General features: G+C 39.5%; 1 protein-coding gene across 1 annotated transcript; it reads right to left on the bottom strand.

Annotated features, from left to right (window-relative positions):
- Window positions 1–4,548: 4,548 nt before the first annotated feature.
- On the bottom strand, window positions 4,549–5,484 carry LOC139009805 (olfactory receptor 7D2). The gene has a single exon (XM_070413917.1). It carries the CDS (start codon window positions 5,482–5,484, stop codon window positions 4,549–4,551), a length of 936 nt encoding a protein of 311 aa, XP_070270018.1.
- Window positions 5,485–19,593: the final 14,109 nt, after the last annotated feature.

Below are 19,593 nucleotides of genomic sequence, written 5' to 3' on the forward strand. Positions count from 1 at the left end.
GTCCATAAATGTTGCTGTGAATGGCAGGATTTTTAATGGCTGAGTAATATTCCATTATATATATATATAACACATCTTCTTTATATATTCATCCATAGATGGACACTTAGGTTGTTTACATTCTATACCTTGGTTATTGTAAATAATGCTGCAGTAAACATGGGAGTACAGATATATTTTTCAAGTTATTGTTTCCAATTTCTTTGGATAAAAACCCAGAAGTGAAATGGCTGGGTCATATGGTAGTTGCATTTTTTTATTCTTGAGGAACCTATAAACTGTTTTCCATAGTGGCTGTGCCAATTTATATTCACATAAATAGTGCACAAGGGTTCCCTTTCCTCCACATCCTCACCAACACTAATTACTTCTTGTCTCTTTGATAGTGGCTGTTCTAGCAGGTGCAAGTTGATATGTCATTGTCATTTTTTATTAAAAAAATTTAATATTGACATTATTGCAGATCCCCCCCCTCCCCTTTTGCCCACTTTCACCCACTCCTCCCTCCCCCTCTCTTGGCTTCACCACACCATTGTCCATATTCATAGGGTATGTATATATGTTCTTTAGCTAATTCCTTCACCTTCTTTATCCAGTCACCCTCACCCCACCCCTTAATTTATATTTCTTTGGAGATTAGTGATGTTGAGCATCTTTTCAAGTACCCATTGGCCAACTATGTCTTGTTTGGAAAAATGTCTATTCAGATTCTCTGCCTGTATATAAACTGGATTTTTCATTATTTTACAATTGAGTTGTATGTGTTCTTTATGTATATTATATATTAAGCCCTTATCAGATATATGATTTGCAAATATTTTCTCCCATTTGGTGGAAATCTCTTTTTATTCTGTTGATGGTTTCCTTTGCTGTGCAGAGCTTTTTGGTTGAATGTGGGCTCATTTGTTTATTTTGGGGGGTGTGTGTGTGTGTGCGTGTGTGTGTGTGTTTTGTTTGTTTGCTTTTTGTTTATCACCTTTATTTGGATCAACTTTTTGTGTAAGTTTTGGGAGAAGCTCTTCCATGGCTTCAATGTATATGTTTTAGGGGAGAGGGTGAATGAGATGCACTAAAAAGAGGAGGATCAGTGTGAAGAACTATAGCTTCTGCTACTATATGTGACCTCAAAGCCACAAATGATACTCAGTGTCTCTCTCCTCTATCCATTCTCAATCTCCCTCACCCTTGAGTAATATCTCTGGATGGCTTACCTATGGAGTGATCCTAACTCTCCTCCCAGAGGGTTCTGAGGTCCAGGGAAGTCAGATGACTTGCCTAAGATCATATACCCAGTAAGATAAAAAACGGGGGTTTAATCGCCAGCACCCCGGCTCATGCCTTTTTAAAGTGAATAATTCCATAGTTCAACTAGTATTAAACATTGTGCAATTTAACTAAAAACAACAGTGAATAGAAACAAAATTAAAGTTCTCCTTTTCATCTCTGAAAGTACAAGTATTTTAAAATATAACAATAATCAAATTTGTCAAACTCATCTGTGGTGGGAGAACACTTATTAACCCAGTTGCAGCCTAGAAAAAATAATCAGGAAAGAATGTGTTGTCTGTAAACATATAGTGCACATAGATGGGAATTCCTCAAAATGTAAATTGTGGTTATCCTTTGGGTTTCCTACCATAGCTCTCATTATTTGTATTTTCCAAGTTTTCTAACATCATTATATATCACATATTTTTACCATCAAGCACTTAAAAGTGTTGTTTTAAATATTTAGAAAAATTAAGAAAATAAGTCTAATAAAAGAATGAGTCAGTAAATATTAAAAATAAAAACATAAATCAATTAATTTTAAAAACAAGAAATATTTATATTAAGTATGATTGTATTGACTATACGTAGTTACAAATCCAATATAGTTATTATGGCAGTTATGATATTAAATGATATTAAACACATGCCCACATAAGACTTTCTACTTTTTTATCATTTCCACTTCTCTCACTCATATATTTCTGCGTGATTCTTTTTTTTTTTTTTTTTTTTATCATTGAACCATCTTTGGTCCCTGAAAGTTTCATTGTGCCCACTGGCTTGTCCAAACTCAGACACACCCTGCTTCATCTTCTCCACAAAAAGTCCTCATTTACTAAGACACTCAAAGGGAAGAGCTCAGGTACATGTTGGTGCCTTAGGCTGAAATCTAGGATAGATAAATGTTAGATAGATGATAGATAGATAGGTAGATAGGTAGGTAGGTAGATAGATAGATAGATAGATAGATAGATAGATAGATAATAGATAGATAGGCAGACAGATAGATAGGGTGGATGGGCTGTTCAATAACATGACTGTAGCTGAACCTTTATCTAGAATCTAGATCCAGCTAGATTCCAGACAGAACAGAGATTGCTTCCCATAAATCTTCTCAGAGACTGTCTGACCCTTCCCCTATGCCCCAGGAGTGCCATTTCCTGGAACAGGCTGTTGCCCTTCCCCAGGCAAGCATGTAAGGTTTTTTCTCCTTATCTGGGGCAGGTCATGCCTCAGTACTCCATCCATCTTGCCCGACCTATATAACTCAGCATCTGCCATGTGGCATGGACGATATGCATGTTGCCTAGTGGCCGCACAAGACAGGCCTTATATGCAAACTCCCTTCATGAATTCTCAATGTTTTGACAGAGTTGTCAGCCTCTTTCTCTGGTCTCACAGCCCTGGGTAATTATATGTGACTAGATAGATAGATAGATAGATGTAGATAGACAGACTTAAGATGTACTACATATATTAACACTAAGCCGTATGACAAATTTTTCTTGGAATATTAATTTTTTCTTTAAACAAAGTAACCTGGTGATAATCTGATGTCACTGAATACATCACCAACACTGGATGATAGGTAGAGCCTTGAGACTTTTGAACTATTCATGTTGGACATGGGAGAGGGACCAAGATGTTGAGATGTTGAGGTCTCCAAGGAATAGGTAGTAGATCCCTAAGAAAACCTAGCAATATTCCGGGTAAATATATTAGCAGTTGGCTATGCTGAAAATACTCCTCTCATATCATATTGTTATGGGTTGGCTCTACGAGATAGACCACCAACTCAGAATTTAAATTTGAAAGCCTTTTAGTAAGCTGGCCAGCTGACCCCCTCTGGGAGATTCGGAGCATGTGGCAGAGACCAAGGGTGCAGTATGATCCTTTATAGCAAAACAGTGTTAAAAAAAATACAAAGCATTTCATTAGAAGTTCACAAAAAGTTCATGAGAATGAAGGGGAGGTAAACAGAGTCACACCTGGCTGGATTTAATCATAACACATTGTTTTCTAAGACAATCTAGCAATTTTTCTTCCATGGTTTCTAACCCTGCAATCCCTCTCCATACGTCAGTCCCCCCTCCCAGCACATTCTGTAACATTTTGTAACACTTCCATGGTGCAGTCCCTCACCCTAGCAAAATATCACAGATATATCACAATGAAAGATTATGAATTGTGGCACTAATGGAATTCCTGGTATTCTACATTTAAAAAATAATTTATATATGGACTTGAGTAACTATCCAGGAAAGTCCTACATGTATTTGCCAGCTTTCTAGACTATTTTGATCTTATGATACCCTTATTCCACAATAGCCATATCAAAGGCAGAGTGAATATAGAGAATAATTTATTAGCTCTTAAATATAGCAGCCTAGAAGGAACACATCAATTCCACTCATGTTTTATTGGGCAGATAAAAACATATTGCCACCTTTACCTTCAAGGAGAAAGGAAGTGCAATTCTGTTGGATGTCCAGTAGGAGAGAATAATTAGAAATATTGCCAATCAACAGTAAAATCTACCATAGAGATGTGCACATCATCAAAATCCATGTGGAAAACTGTGAAGACTGTTAGATTATACTATGGGCTCAGGGTTAGCGTTCTGGGTTTGAATCCTGCTTTTGCCACTAGGTCCCTCGTCTCTCTGTAACTTTGGGAAAGTTTTGTATTGTTTTTAGCTTTCTTAGAGTCTCATTTTTGATCACCTCTAAAATGGGGACAGTAATTTTTCTTATTGAGAAGATTACATAAATAACAGAGAAAAATCAGCACATGCTTATCATATAATAAGCACTAACACATCAACTTTATTTTGATATGTATTTTAATTATACTTTATTAAAAAAAACAGTAAAAAAACAACACTGTTGGTGATACACACAAATAACACAATTCACAATCAAACACATAGAAATAAAGTGAACGATCACTTTAAACTCTCTAGGCCAACATTTGAGATAACAAAGATATAGTAAATGCCTTAAATCTAAGTTTAGAACTCACAAGTGTGAAGATAAGGAATAAGACCAAGGACATAATATTTGGACAACCAATAGGACAAAAAAGTCATCAAAGAAATTACTCAGAGATGAGGTGTTTAAATGTGTGTAAAAAACTGAGAGAGAGCAAATTCATAGATCCTTAAGAACTGGATAAAAGAATAAGATCCTTTGAGATATTCAAGTGTAAGAACTTCAGAATAAAAGTGTTTGCCACTGGTACTCACAAACCTTCTCAGTCCCAAGACCAATGGACTTATCACAGACAAGAGAATGCTCTGCTAAGAAGCCTTCCCAGGGCGCCCTTTACATCCTTGTTTCTCAAGCTGTAGATGAAGGGGTTCAGCATAGGGGTGACCACAGCGTACATCACTGAGGCCACTGAGACTTTCTGGGAAGAGTGAATCATCGAAGAAGTGAAGTAGACCCCAATGCCTGTCGCATAAAATAAAGAAATGACTGAGAGATGAGACCCACAGGTGGCAAATGCTTTTTGCCTTCCCTGCAATGAGGACATCTTCCTTATGGCTGAAGTAATTCTTGAGTAGGAGAATAGGATCCCCAAAAGGGGGAACACACCCAGCACACCAGTCATAAAGTATAACAATATGCTATTCAGGAAGGTATCAGAGCAGGCCAACTTGAGGATCTGTGTCACCTCACAGAAGAAAAGTGGAATTTCAAGATCTCTACAGAAATTCAGATGCATCATCAGAGAGATATGGAGGAGGGATGTCATGATACCAATGAACCAAGTAATAAAAACTAGCAAGCCACAGAGACGAGGATTCATGATGACCATGTAGTGCAGGGGCTGACAGATGGCCACATACCGGTCGTAGGCCATCATGGTCAGGAGTAGGGTGTCCAGGATAGGAAAAAACATGGAAAAATACACCTGAGTGAGGCAGTTCATGTAGGAAATGGCTTTGTTCTCTGTCTGGATGCTCACCAGCATATTGGGGACTATGGTGGTGCTGAAGCAGATGTCAACCAAGGACAGGTTGGAAAGGAAGAAGTACATGGGGGTGTGGAGGTGGGAGTCAAAGCTGATGATTAGGATGATGAGCAAGTTCCCAAGCACAGTAACCACGTACATGGAGAGGAACAGTCCAAAGATGAGAGGCTGCAGTTCTGGATCCTCAGAGAGTCCAAGGAGGGTGAACACTAAAATTCCTGTTTTGTTTCCTTTCATGCGGCTGATATATCCTTGAAGGAAGAGACCAGAACAGCATGTATTAGCACAAACTGGCACCCTCCACATACCAGAAATGTTGACGATGCCTTTCACGTAAGTTATTGATAAAGACTGTCATTTTATCTAAGAGTCGGGTCTCTATTCACTTATAAATGGAATCCTAAAAAATGGAGTCTCTTGTCCCACCCGCTCATCTTCAGTATCCATTTTATAACAATGAAACCAAAAGGGAATCCTACCAAATTGAGTTCCTGACCACCTATCTTAAGTGTCCATTTTATAACAACCCCGTCAGATGGTCATGAAGCTTCAAAATGGGACAAATCAACGTCATGTACCTTCTGGTAGGAGGCACTCGAAAGGACTCAATGCGATGACTGTGGGACTTTTGCCAAAGATACAGGAACTTCAATCTACAGGTTAAGGAGCATCAGACAAAGCCAAAACGAGGGGCATTCAAATTCAAAGAAAGTCTAGGAACTGCTCTGGATGAAAGGTGCCTAAAGAGATGTTAACCAAATGTAACGTGTGATCTTGGATTTTCTTTTGCTATAGATGACATTATTAGGATAATTGTCCAAATAGGACTGATGTCTGTAACTTTAATAACAGTATTATATCAGTGTTAATTTTTTTAATTTATTGATTTTGATCATTGTACTGAGGTTGTGTGAGGAAAATGTCCTTGTTTTTAGGGAATACCAACGATTTAGAGGTGCAACTTATTCTCAAATGGTTTGGAAAAAAGCACATGCACACAGAAGGAAGACAGAGAAAACGGGGTAAAGATAAAAGTTAAGGTGGTAAAAACGTTAACATTTGGGGGATCCAGCAAAGGATACACGTAGGAACTATTCTTTCAACTTTACTTCAAACCTGAAATAATGTAAAAATTAAAAGTTAAAAACACTTTCACACAATGCCCAGTAATACTGGGTAGAAAAAAGAAAGAAAATTCATCCAAGAAATGTCAGAAAGAGTCAGGCTTCAAAAATCACTGTAGCCGAGGGGGCCACTCACAGGTTTAGAGCCCACACTCACACTCACCTAGGACCTCAGCCAGAGGAATGCAGTCTCAGTGGTCCTGATGGCACATACCTAGGCCCCAGGCAGAAGAAAACACAACTATGCTCTGAAGGGTACTTTCATCTGAAGATTTTTGCCTCAGTGTCTATGACTTCTCTTTCTTTTAACACCTTTTCCAGGTTTGCTAGTGCATGTGGGTTCCTTCCAAGCTCCCAATCTTAAGTACAACACTAGCCTTTCACTCTTGCAGTTCTAACACTTTTGCCTTCCTAGGAATCCTAAACATCCCCAGCCATGCTTATGCAAGTACTGCCCTCCCAGCTGGGTGCTCCTCCATGCCTTTGTCTTCCTGTGATAATTCTTATCCTTGTCTCTTATCTGGAATATCACTTCCTCAAAGCAGCCTTCCTGAACCCTCCCTGCCCAGCAAGTGCAGTCCCCCTAGTTCATGCTTTTATAGCCTCCTAGAGTCTTCTTCATTGTCTAAGTCATTCTTGTGTTTTTGCATTTACTTATGAAATTATTTTATTAATATCTGTTCCTGCTCAGATGGCATGGCTCAGTGGTTGAGCATCGATCTATGAACCAGTAGGTCACAGTTCAATTCCCAGTCAGGGCAAATGCCCATGGTGAGGTGTGCAGGAGGCAACCAATCAATGATTCTCTCTCATCACTGGTGTTTCTATCTCTCTCTCCCTCTCCCTTCCTCTTTGAAATCAATAAAAAAAATATTTTTAAAAAATCTGTCCCTCCCACAACTGAAACATAAGCTATGCATTTCAACTCACATGTCATAAAATTTACTGATCCTGGTAATCTAGTGGTTTGTTCTCAAAGAGCAGGAAAAGTTGAATGAATGTTGAAACCAAGAGTGCCGGGAGCCGGTCCATCCTTGCTGTTTCAAGGGACCTGGCATATATGGCATACTGTTCTTAATATGTTTGCTCACCTTCTTGGCGCTATGTGTTTTAACCAAGGTCACCCCTCCGAGAAAGGTGGTTTTCCCAGGTAGGGATTTTCCCCTGAAGTTAGGGAGGGAGTGAAACTCCTTAACTAAGTGCCAGGCGGGTAGTTAATCACTTTAACTAAGAACAATCATGCTTAAGCTACATAATCTTTACTCCCTGGAATGGAGATAAGAAACACCCTAACCTTTGGAATAGAAACTGACAGGATTAAAATCAACTGGTATAAATACAGATGTAACAAGACAACAGAGACAGAACCTGGACACAGAACTTGGAGAGACAGAACCTAGAGACAAGACTTGGCTGGAGATCCTACACAGAACCTAGACACAGAACCTAGAGACAGGACTTGGCTGGAGATCCTACACAGAACCTGGCAACAGAACCTAGAGACAGAACCTAGCAAGAGAACATGGCAAAAGATCCTGGACAGAACCTGGCTACAGAACTTGGCAGGAGAACCTGGAGAAGCTGGATGGAGAACCTAGCGAGAGAACATGGCACCAGAACTTGGCTACAGAACCTCTGGTGGGAGAGCCTTGCTATGCTGATCAACTGACGTAGCCTCCATGTCATTCCTTCTTCGCCGACTCCGTCCACACCTTTGGGGACCCCTGGACCTGCTGGTGCTGCACCCCAGCACAAGAGCAATATATAATATAAACAAGAAATCTACAAGTTAATCTCACATTGACTACAGATGCAGCAAACTGAAAAAGGAGTAAGATGAAGCTATCTGCTTAATAGAGATAACATATTCCCCTATGAATTAATGTTCATTTGAAAGGTATAAAAATATTTAATATTAGAAAGTCAGATAACAAAGTATTTGCATGAACAGACAAATGCAGAAATAATGATAGTTTCAATATAAATGTATGTAATAAAATTTAACATTCATTGATGGGAAGGGAACAGTAGAATTTTAAGTATTAATCCAAGATCCATCATTAAACCCTAAAAACACAAAATAAACTCATAAGGAGAAATTATGCCTGTTGTTATAATTATTTAATATAGTACCTAATAGTTCAAAAGAAATACCATAAGACAAGAAAAGTAAATCATATATAATAGTTTAAAACCAAGAATAAAATTGGTCGCAATTAGCTGCTGATATGATTACCTACCTGGGAACACAAAGTCAACTTAAATAGAATTAGAACTAATCAGTATCATCAGCTTTCTTTGTCTCTGCAAAGAATCATTAGGAAAGAGGGGAAATAGGTCCATTCACAATTGCAATGACAACATAGATAACACCTGACACATAGTCAGCATTCAGTACATATTTGTTCAATCAAAGAGTGTAGCTAAGGCCTGGCCAATGTGGCCCAGATGGCTGGGCATCATCCCATGCACCAGGAGGTTGCTGGATCGATTCCCAATCTAGGGCACATGCCCAGGTTGGGGACTGTATCTCTGATGGGGGGCATGCAGGAGGCAGCAGATTGATGTTACAGTTCTCATAATGATATTTCTCTCTCTTCTTCTCCCTTTCTAAAAATCAATACACTATTATTATTATTTTTTAAATAGTGTACAGTATATAACCTCATAAAAACCAAATGATGATGGGGCTGGGGAGGAGAAGCAGACACTTTGCTGGAGCAGAGGTTCTCCAATTATAGAAGGCATCAGAATCACCTGGAGGATCTGTCAAAACAGATTGTTGGGTCTCATTTCTGGAATTTCTGTCAGCAGGTCTTGGGTGGGCCTGAGACTCTGCATTTCCAGCAAGCTCCCCGGGGTGTGCTGATGCCACTGCTTCAGGAACCACACTTGGAGGATGACTGTACCACAAGAAGACAGAAAGCTCTGAGCAGGGGGGGTGGAAACTTTTTATACTGGAGACAATTCCTACTGACACTGAGCAAGTCACTGGTTCCAGAATGAGTTTCCATCAGAGCTGGAGGTAACAGAGACAACAGTATCTAACAAGACAGACATAGCCAGAAAAATAAATTCCAAAGATGAAAATAAAATTTCCATGGGAAATCATCAACCATGCTACCTCCTTCCCTCACCACATCTTATCTAATTTATTGATTTGAGAGAGAGAGAGACATCGATTTGTTGTTCTACTTATTTATGCATTTGCTGGTTGCTTCTTGCATGTGCCCTGACCAAAGATCAAGCTTGCAACCCTGGTGTATCAGGATGGTGCTCTAAGTAACTGAGCTACCCGGCCAGGAACCTCTCACCACTTTTTTAATACGTCTATTCATACGCCGTACTCACTAGGCCAGGGGACCCACTCCACTGGCATTGCTTAAAGAAATATTTATACAAACTCTTTCTTCTCTGACTGTTGGATGCTGAGGACAGACTCACCCAGGGAATGGTAGGGAGATAGAACTTGCCACAAAGTCATGTCTGTGAGAGGCACAAGTGTGGTCTTCCCCTGGTCAGGCCTCATTGAACTATGGGTGAGGATGCTAGGGAAGTATTTATGGTTTCTCAAGCCCCAGGAGAATGCTTTTTCATCATTCCTCATTAAATAAATTGTTCTTCTGATGTTCTACTCTTGGAGTCACTCAGCTCCCTTGGGGTGCAGAGCAAATGGCAGAACTGAAAGCCTGTGCTTATTCTGTTTCCAGGAAGGCAGCTTTGGAGCCAGACGAACCCATACCACTACCACCCCCCACCTCCCCCCACCCCCCCACACACACCTCTTTCCTCACTTTCATCATTGAGAAAAAGAGATTCCCCCTCAGGAATGTGTCTGTGCTCTAAAGACCTATCTCCCTGTGGCCACAGTACTTCGGGTCTCAAAGCAACACAGAAGAAAATGGAGATGCATCTCTCAGTGAATCCCTTGTGGAGATGGAGAAAGTTGTGTTTTAAGAGAGGGAGAGTCAACTCTATAAAACGATGGTCTGAAGGCAAGTGAAATACAGGCTGAACAATAAGTCTAGGATTTAGTGATATGGAAAAAAATACAGCAGAGATTTTCAACTTTTTTCATCTCATGGCACACAAACTAATTACTAAAATTCTGAGGCACACCAGAATTTTTGCTGATCTGACCAAAAAAATAGATATAATTTTGATTCATTCGCACCAGATGTTGTGTTGGCTGTTGTCATTTTTTATTTGACAATCTAAGGAAAAAGAGGCTAGTGCCCTAAGTAGCCAGGTATTGCATGTTTTAAAAATTCTTGCAGCACACCAGTTCAAAATCGCTGCAATAGAGCAATTTTGGTAGAGTGATGGGGAATAGTTTACTTACGGAACGCCTGGGAGTGACTTAGCAATGAGGAAATTGACCTTGTGGGTGTAGAAAACTATCAAGAACATTGGTTCTTGAAAAACACCTACACATAATCTCAATGGTATAGTCCAGTGATGGCGAACCTTTTGAGCTCGGCATGTCAGCAGTTTGAAAAACCCTAACCTAACTCTGGTGCCGTGTCACATATAGAAATTTTTTGATATTTGCAACCATAATAAAACAGATTTATATTTTTGATATTTATTTTAAATATTTAAATGCCATTTAACCAAGAAAAATCAACCAAAAAAACGAGTTCGTGTGTCACCTCTGACACGCGTGTCATAGGTTCGCCATCACTGGCTATAGTCCAATAACCATGGAAAATATAAATACAAGTCTTCAAATACTATACAAGTAATTTCATCATTCTATCTAGAAAAGTCTTAGAATGCAACAACTCCATATGGCAAAATTCAAAATTATGTATGTTATGAATTTATATTTTGTGGCTATAAACTGAACACACTTTATTTGAGAAATCATTAATTTTAATGGCAAAATTTTTGCATATCAGTAAAATCTGGTATATTTAAAATTGTGTATATAGCACATTTCTGTCAAAACCCTTATACAGCTGTCGGTTGTTAAAACAAAGTAAAAATATGGTTGTATAAAATCACAAAAAATATAAATTGCTGAAAAGATTTTAAAAAGTTTAAAAATAATTTGCATTGACTCCTTTACATCTTTAATTAGTAAAAATTTGCAAACTACAATACATTCATGAAAATTCTGATGCAATCTTTACATACTCAATGAAAAATTGCTAAACACACTTCTTTTTTTAATTTTAATTTTATTTTTTGCTAAAAGTATTACAAAGGGTATTACATATGTGTCCTTCCCCCCCCCCCCCCGCCCTTGACAATCCCCTGCCCTTCCTTACCCCCCAGTGTCTTATGTCCATTCATTATGCTTATATGCATGCATACAAGTCCTTCGGTTGATCTCTTACTCCCCTCCCTCCTGTCCCCCAACCCTCCCTGGCCTTCCCACTGCAGTTTGACAAGCAGTTTGAGGCAGTTCTGCCTCTGTATGTATTATTGTTCAAAAGTTTGTAATGGTCTTTATTATCCATGAATGAGTGAGATCATGTGGTATTTTTCCTTCATTGACTGGCTTGTTTCACTTAGCATAATGCTCTCCAGTTCCATCCATGCTGTTGCAAATGGTAAGAGTTCCTTCTTTTTTACAGCAGCATAGTATTCCATTGTGTAGATGTACCACCGTTTTCTAATCCATTCATCTACTGATGGGCACTTAGGCTGTTTCCAGATCTTAGCTATGGTGAATTATGCTGCTATGAACATATGAGTGCACATATCCTTTCTGATTGGTGTTTCTGGTTTCTTGGGATATATTCCTAGAAGTGGGATCACAGGGTCAAATGGGAGTTCCATTTCAGTTTTTTGAGGAAACTCCATACTGTCTTCCATAGTGGCTGCACCAGTCTGCATTCCCACCAGCAGTGCACAAGTGTTCCTTTTTCTCCACATCCTCTCCAGCACTTGTCGTTTGTTGATTTGTTGATGATAGCCATTCTGACAGGTATGAGATGGTACCTCATTGTTGTTTTGATTTGCATCTCTCGGATGATTAGTGACTTTGAGCATGTTTTCATATGTATCTTGGCTTTCTGAATGTCCTCTTTTGAAAGGTGTCTATTTAGGTCCTTTGCCCATTTTTTGATTGGATTGTTTATCTTCCTTTTGTTAAGTTGTATGAGTTCCCTATAAATTTTGGCAATTAGGCCCTTATCAGATATGACGTTGGCAAATATGTTTTCCCATGCAGTGGGCTTTCTTGTTGTTTTGTTGATGGTTTCTTTTGCTGTGCAGAAGCTTTTTATTTTGATGTAGTCCCATTTGTTCATTTTCTCTTTAGTTTCAACTGCCCTAGGAGCTGTATCAGTGAAGAAATTGCTTTGGCATATATCTGAGATTTTGTTGCCTTTGGATTCTTCTAGAATTTTTATGGTTTCCTGTCATACATTTAAGTCCTTTATCCATTTTGAGTTTATTCTTATGTATGGTGTAAGTTGGTGGTCTAGTTTCATTTTCTTGCATATATCTGTCCAGTTTTCCCAACACCATTTATTGAAGAGACTATCTTGGCTCCATTGTATGTTCTTGCCTCCTTTGTCAAATATTAATTGAGCATATTGGTTCGGGCTAATTTCTGGACTCTCTATTCTATTCCACTGATCTATATGTCTGTTCTTGTGCCAGTACCAGGCGGCTTTGAGAACAGTGGCTTTGTAATACAGCTTGATATCTGGCATTGAGATCCCACCTACTTTGTTCTTTCTCAGGATCGCTGCAGCTATTCAGGGTCTTTTTTTATTCCAGATGAATTTTTGGAGAGCTCGTTCTAGATCTTTGAAGTAGGCCATTAGTATTTTAATGGGAAGTGCGTTGAATTTATAGATTGCTTTGGGTAGTATGGACATTTTAATGATGTTGATTCTACCAATCCAAGAACATGGTATGTTCTTCCATCTGTTTATGTCTTCCTCTATCTCTTTTTTCAACGTCCTGTAGTTTTCTGAGTAGAGGTCTTTTACCTCTTAGCTAAACACACTTCTTAATAAATTTGTAAATTCATTGATATAAAGTTTCTCAGAATATTAATTGGACAGGGTCTATTATACTGCAACACCCAGTAAAAGAAAAGTATTTGCAATTTTTCAAATTTTGAATCAGTTTTTCTCTGATATGCTAAGAAAGGTCTTTATTCTATGGACAATTGTCCAGTAGCTAAGTTAAATTTTTCATGTTTAAAAATTCCTGTTTACTCTTTTCCTGTTAATTTCCTAACAAAATTTTAATAACTGAAATAATTTGCTTTATCATCTATCAAAAAAATAAATGCTTTCCTTTATTTTATATACAAGATTCCAAGCCATTTTATAGCTGACCGAAGGTACAAGCTCAGATCAGTGAAAAAAAAAAAGGTTTTAAAGTTTTGTTGGCTGTATACCCATGTTCATAGCAGCATTATTCATAATAGTCAAAAGTGAAAGGAACCCAAGTATCTTGACAGATGAACAGATAAACATAACATGGTATATACATACAAAATAATTTTATACCGTCTTAAAAAGGAAGGAAATTCTGACACAACATCATGCTAAGAGAAATAAGACACTCACAAAAGGACAGATATTGTATGATTCCTCTTATGTGAAGTTCCTAGGGTAGTCAAATTCACAAAGACAGCAAGAATGGTGGTGGCCGGGGCTTGGGAGAGAGGAAATAGGCAGTTAGTGTTTAATGAGGACAGAGTTTCAGTTGGAAAAGATGAAGAGTTCTGAAGATGGAAGGTAGTGATGGTGTTACAACAATGTGAATGCACTTAATGCCACAAACTGTACACTAAAAAATTGCTTAAATGGTAATTCTTACATTATAATTTCATGTGTGTGTGTGTGTGTGTGTGTGTGTATTTACCACAATAAAAAAAAAAGCAACTTAAAAAAAGAACTTCTGCCCTGGCCGGGTGGTTCAGTCAGTTGAAGGATTGTCCCATACATCAAAAAGGTTGTAGGTTCAATTCCCAATCAAGGCAAATACCCAGGTTGTTGGTTGGTTCCTGGGTTGGGGCACATATGGGAAGCAATCAATCGATGCTTCTCATTTACATTTGTGCTTCTCTCTCTCTCTCTCTCTCTCTCTCTCTCTCTCTCTCTCTCTCTAAAAACATAAAAACATATCCTCAGGTGAGGATTAAAAAAAATTCTGCTGGATATTAGTCATCTGATTTAAATTTTAATAAAAAATTTAAAATTTCATTAAATTTATTAGGGTAACATCTATAATAATAAAAGCATAATATGCTAATTAGACCAGACAGCTGAATTACCTTCTGGATGTCCTTCTGGAAAACCTTCTGGATGAAGCTATGGTGGCAGGGCTAAGGCAGAGGTGGTTAGGGGCGATCAGGCAGGCAGGAGAGCAGTTAGGGGCAATTGGGCAAGCAGGCCAGTGGTTAGGGGCAATCAGGCAGGAAGGCAAGTGGTTAAGGGTGATCAGGCAGAGGTGGTTAGGGGCGATCAGGCAGGCAAGCAGTTAGGGGCGATTAGGCAGACAGAAGAGCAGGTAGGGGCAATTAGGCAAGCAGGCCAGTGGTTAGGGGCAATCAGGCAGGCAGGCCAGTGGTTAGGGGCGATCAGGCAGGCAGACTAATGGTTAGGGGTGATCAGGCAGGCAAGTGCTTAGGGGTGATCAGGCAGACAGGCCAGTGGTTAGGGGAGATCAGGCAGGCAGGTGAGTGGTTAGGGGCAATGAGGCAGGCAGGCAGGCAAGTGATTAGGAGCCAGCGGTCCCGGATTATGAGAGGGATGTCCGGCTGCCAGATCAGGCCTAAATTGGCAGCCGGACATCCCTGAAGGGTCCTGGATTGCAAGAGGGTGCAGGCCGGGCTGAGTGACACCCTCTTCCCCCTCCCCATTCACAAATTTCATGCACTGAGCCTCTAGTTAGTTAACAAAATTATATAGGTTTCAAGTGTACAATTATATAATACACTAGTAGCCCGGTGCACAAAATTCATGCACATTAAAAGGGAATTAATTAGCAGAGATATTTTAATATTGCTATTTGCCCTTTCTCTATAATAGAAGTGTGAGAGATGAAAGGAAATTAGTAAAATGTATATGAAAATAATATATAAATTTATTAATAAATAAACAGTAACAAAGGATATAACAACAACAGAGGCATGATATAAAAACGACAAAAACATGATATGAAAACAAAAACATGATATAAAAACAAATGTGATACAAACAATGACTGATAAAGTGATTAAACTTATTCTAATATCTCCTTGTACACCACATTAAGAGTGAAAACACTTTCAGAGTGCTTGACTAATTTCCCTTGTGATGAAGTATTTAGAACTTTAACTGTAATGTCACATGCTTTTCAAACTCGAGAGAAAGCAACATATAGCTGACCATGTGTGAAAACAGGTTCAGGTAGGAATATGTCTACTCTGTCTAGAGTTTGTCCTTGTGATTTATTAATAGTCATCACAAATGCTGGCATCACGGGAAACTATCGTTGAATCAATTTAAATGGGAGGCCAGTGTCAGATGGGGACAAATCAATTCTTGGAATCAGAACAACCTCTCCCTCTGCAGATCCTGTTAATACTTCAGCTTCGATAATGTTAGGTCATAATCTTTTGATAATAAACCTGGTACCATTACAAAGACCCCATTTACTATTGAGATTTCTCAATAGCATGATGATTGCACCCACTTTCAATTTTTAATTTATAACACAGCATTCCCGAAGGAGTAATTCTATTAAGAAATTTGATGGGAAAATTTTCCTTTTCAGCATCATCTGTGGAATCAATGGAATCATCACTCAAATATGTGTGAAAATCTCCATTGAGTATACCCAAAATTTCTTCATTTAATTTTTGAACATTCTCATTTTTTGGACAAAGAATTGCACATTTACATATATTTTTAATATTATCTATAGATATAGTATTCCAAAGGTAGCTTCAATAATAGATCCATTACAAATCATTTCACATGGGGATTTCAATAATATCCATTCCTACATGAAAACTGCCATCAAGTTTGCCATCTCAAGTTTTACTAACCATCCACTATAAGCAGAATCCTCTGATCTCATATTTGTTGTAAGAGACTGCCGGGGTCCAATCCCAGCGGGTCCAGGGGTCCCCAAAGGTGTAGATGGAGTTGGCAAATAAGGAATGACACGAAGACAGCCTTCAGTTGATCAGCAGCCTAGTCAGGACCTATAGCCAGGATTTCCAGCCAAAGTTCTGGTTGGAGCTCTGGTTAGGAACTGATGAGGGTCTGATGTTTATTGTCTTGTTACTTCCGTATTTATACCAGCTGATTTTAATCCTGTCAATTTCTATTACAAGGGTTAAGGTGTTTCTTATCTCCATTCCAGGGAGTAAAGATTATGTAGCTTAACTACCCGCCTGGCACTTAATTAAGGGGTTGTATCCCCTCCCTAACCTCAGGGAAAGATCCCCACCTGGGGAAACAACCTTTCTCGGAGAGGTGACCTTGGTTAAAACACATGGCGCTAAAGGGAGCAAACATATTAAAAACAGTATGCTTTATATGCCAGGTCCATTGAAACATATGCTGTGTAGATGTTTCTTTTCCTGCAGCAACTGTGTCAAGCAGCAAGGATGGACCGGCTTCCGGCAAGAGACAACTTTCTGAAATATCCCCAAACAATGCAGTACTTTAAACTCGTTTGTACTATGAACACATAGCATGCAGTACAATACTGAGACATTGTCGAAAATCCCCTCCAAGAAGATGAATTTTCCCACCAAATACAACATTCAGCTCATAATTTCTCTTAGTAATCTGTGTATGGCGTTTATAGCATGACTGGATGCCATGGTGCATTCATCAATAATGAGAAGTTGGACCTTTTTAACAGTTTTAGCAACTTCACTCTTTATATTGAGTCTAGAAATTGAAGTTTCATTTAATGGAATTGGTCATTTATATTGGGAATAAATTATACATTTGACCTACTTTATTTTTTTTAAGTATTACATATGTTCCCTGAATTGTACACTTTAAATGGGTGAATTGCATAGTATCTAATCTAATAAAAGAGAAACATGCAAACTGACCGCACCTCCACTACGCCCCAAGCCATGCCCACCAGCCAATCAGAGCGACTATATGCAAATTAACCCAACCAAGATGGCGGCCGGCAGCCACAGAGCTGGAGCAAGCAGGAGGCTTGGTTGCCCCAATGATGGAGGAAGCCAACTTCCCACCTGTCGTGGCTGGCTCTGAGCTCCACTCAAAGCAACAAAGTTTCGATTATAGAAGGTAAATAAACCCCAGATACCTGCTTTCAGCCAGCTGTGGCCATGGAGCTGGAGCAAGCAGGAGGCTTTCCCTCCCGTCCGCCCTGGCCGGCTCTGAGCTCCTCTCAAGGCTACAAAGTTTCAATTATAGAAGGTAAATAAATCCCAGAATTAAAAAAAAAGAAAAGCAAAAAAGAAGAGGCTGGGAGCTTCCGTCGCCGGGGGGGCTTGGCCAGCCTGAAAACAACCATCAGCCCCTCACCCAGGCTGGCCAGGCACCCCAGTGGGGACCCCCACCCTGAAGGGGGTGTGACTAGCTGCAAAGTCATCAGCCCCTCACCCAGGCTGGCCAGGCACCCCAGCAGCACCCCCGCCCTGATCCAGGACACCGTCCAGGGCAAACCAGCCAGCCCCCACCTGTGCACCAGGCCTCTATCCTATATAATAAAAGGGTAATATGCAAACTGACCCTAACAGCAGAACGACTGGGAATGACTAGTCACTATGACACACACTGACCACCAGGGAGCAGGCGCTCAATGCAGGAGCTGCCCCCTGGTGGTCAGTGCGCTCCCACAAGGGGAGCTCTGCTCAGCCATAAGCCAGGCTGATGGCTGCCAGTACAGTGGTGGTGGTGGGAGCCTCTCCTGCCTCCTCAGCAGCGCTAAGGATGTCCCACTGCAGCTTAGGCCTGCTCCCCTCTGGCAAGTGGACATCCCCCAAGGTCTTCAGGGCTGCCAGAGGGATGTCTGATTGCCAGCTTAGGCCCAATCTCCCGGGGAGTGGGCCTAAGCCAGCAGGTGGACATCCCCTGCGAGAAGGCACAGGCCAGGCTGAGGGAGTGTTTGCAGGCTGGTCACATTCCCCCCCCCCCCCCGCCCCCGAGTGCACAAATTTTTGTGCACTGGGCCTCTAGTCTATCTATAATTGTCAATGGGGTATTTAGAGGCCCTACTATAATTGTGGGTTTGTTTTTTTGTCAGTTTCTCCCATTAATTCTGTTAGTAGTTGCTTTTTGGATTTTGGTGATCCCTGATTGGGTGCATATATATTAGTGTTATGTCTTCTTGATGTATTGTCCCCTTTATCATTATAAAGTGTCCACCTTTGTCTTGTTACCTTTTTCTTTTAAATCTTGAAATCTATTTTGTCAGATTTAAGTCTGGCTACACCCACTTTTCTCTGGATGCCATTTGCTTGGAGAATCATTATTCCCCCCTTTCATTTTGGGTCTGTATTTGTCATTGCAGCTGAAATGTGTCTCTTAAAGGCAGCGCGTGTGTGTTTTTAAATTTAATGTGCTACTCTTTGCCTTTTTTTATTGGTGAGTTCAATCCACTTACATTTATGTTAATTATTGATGTATAAAGATTCTTCATAGCCACTTTATCTTTTGTTTTCTGGTAGTTCTGTGGCCCCATTGGTTGTTTTCCTTTGTGTTTCTGTCTGCTGGTTGTGTTTGATGGTATTCCATATTTTTTCCTGTTTCCTCTTTTTGAAGTTATGTCTTCAGTTTTGGTCCGTGTGTGTTTACCACTAGGTTTATGTAAAAAAAAAAAATAATGTTCCATAAATACAGTAGTCTTTTTCTTTTGAGTGCATTTAATCTCCATTTCCCTTATAAATTCAGACCTTTGCTCTCTCCCCTTTTGTTTTTATTATCACAAATTATCCCTATTTATGCTTTAAGTTTATTTCCCAATTGCAGCAGCTAATTTTCTTTTTAAAAAAATATTTTTACCTCCTTTAACCTTTATGCTATACTTAAGTGTGCAATACCCTATTCTGAATAAAGGTTGCAATTTCCTGCTTCTGTCTGCTAGTTATCTAACTCATAGTTTTGTACCTTTTGATTTTTTTGTTTCAGATAGAATAACACTAGTGTCCTGGTGCATGGATTCATGCATATTGAAAGGAAATTAATTAGAAGAAATATTTTAATATCGTTACTCGCCCTTTCTCTATAACAGAAGTGTCAACCAAATTCCCAATCAACAATGACAGGTC

Source organism: Myotis yumanensis, unplaced genomic scaffold (genome assembly GCF_028538775.1).
Source record: "Myotis yumanensis isolate MYYU_CA2020_CCGP unplaced genomic scaffold, mMyoYum1.0.hap1 SCAF_5, whole genome shotgun sequence".
NCBI lineage: Eukaryota > Metazoa > Chordata > Mammalia > Chiroptera > Vespertilionidae > Myotis > Myotis yumanensis.

What these genes read in the sequence shown, in the direction of transcription:
- LOC139009805 (XM_070413917.1), bottom strand. Translation starts at nt 5,484, where the DNA reads ATGAAAGGAAACAAAACAGGAATTTTAGTGTTCACCCTCCTTGGACTC.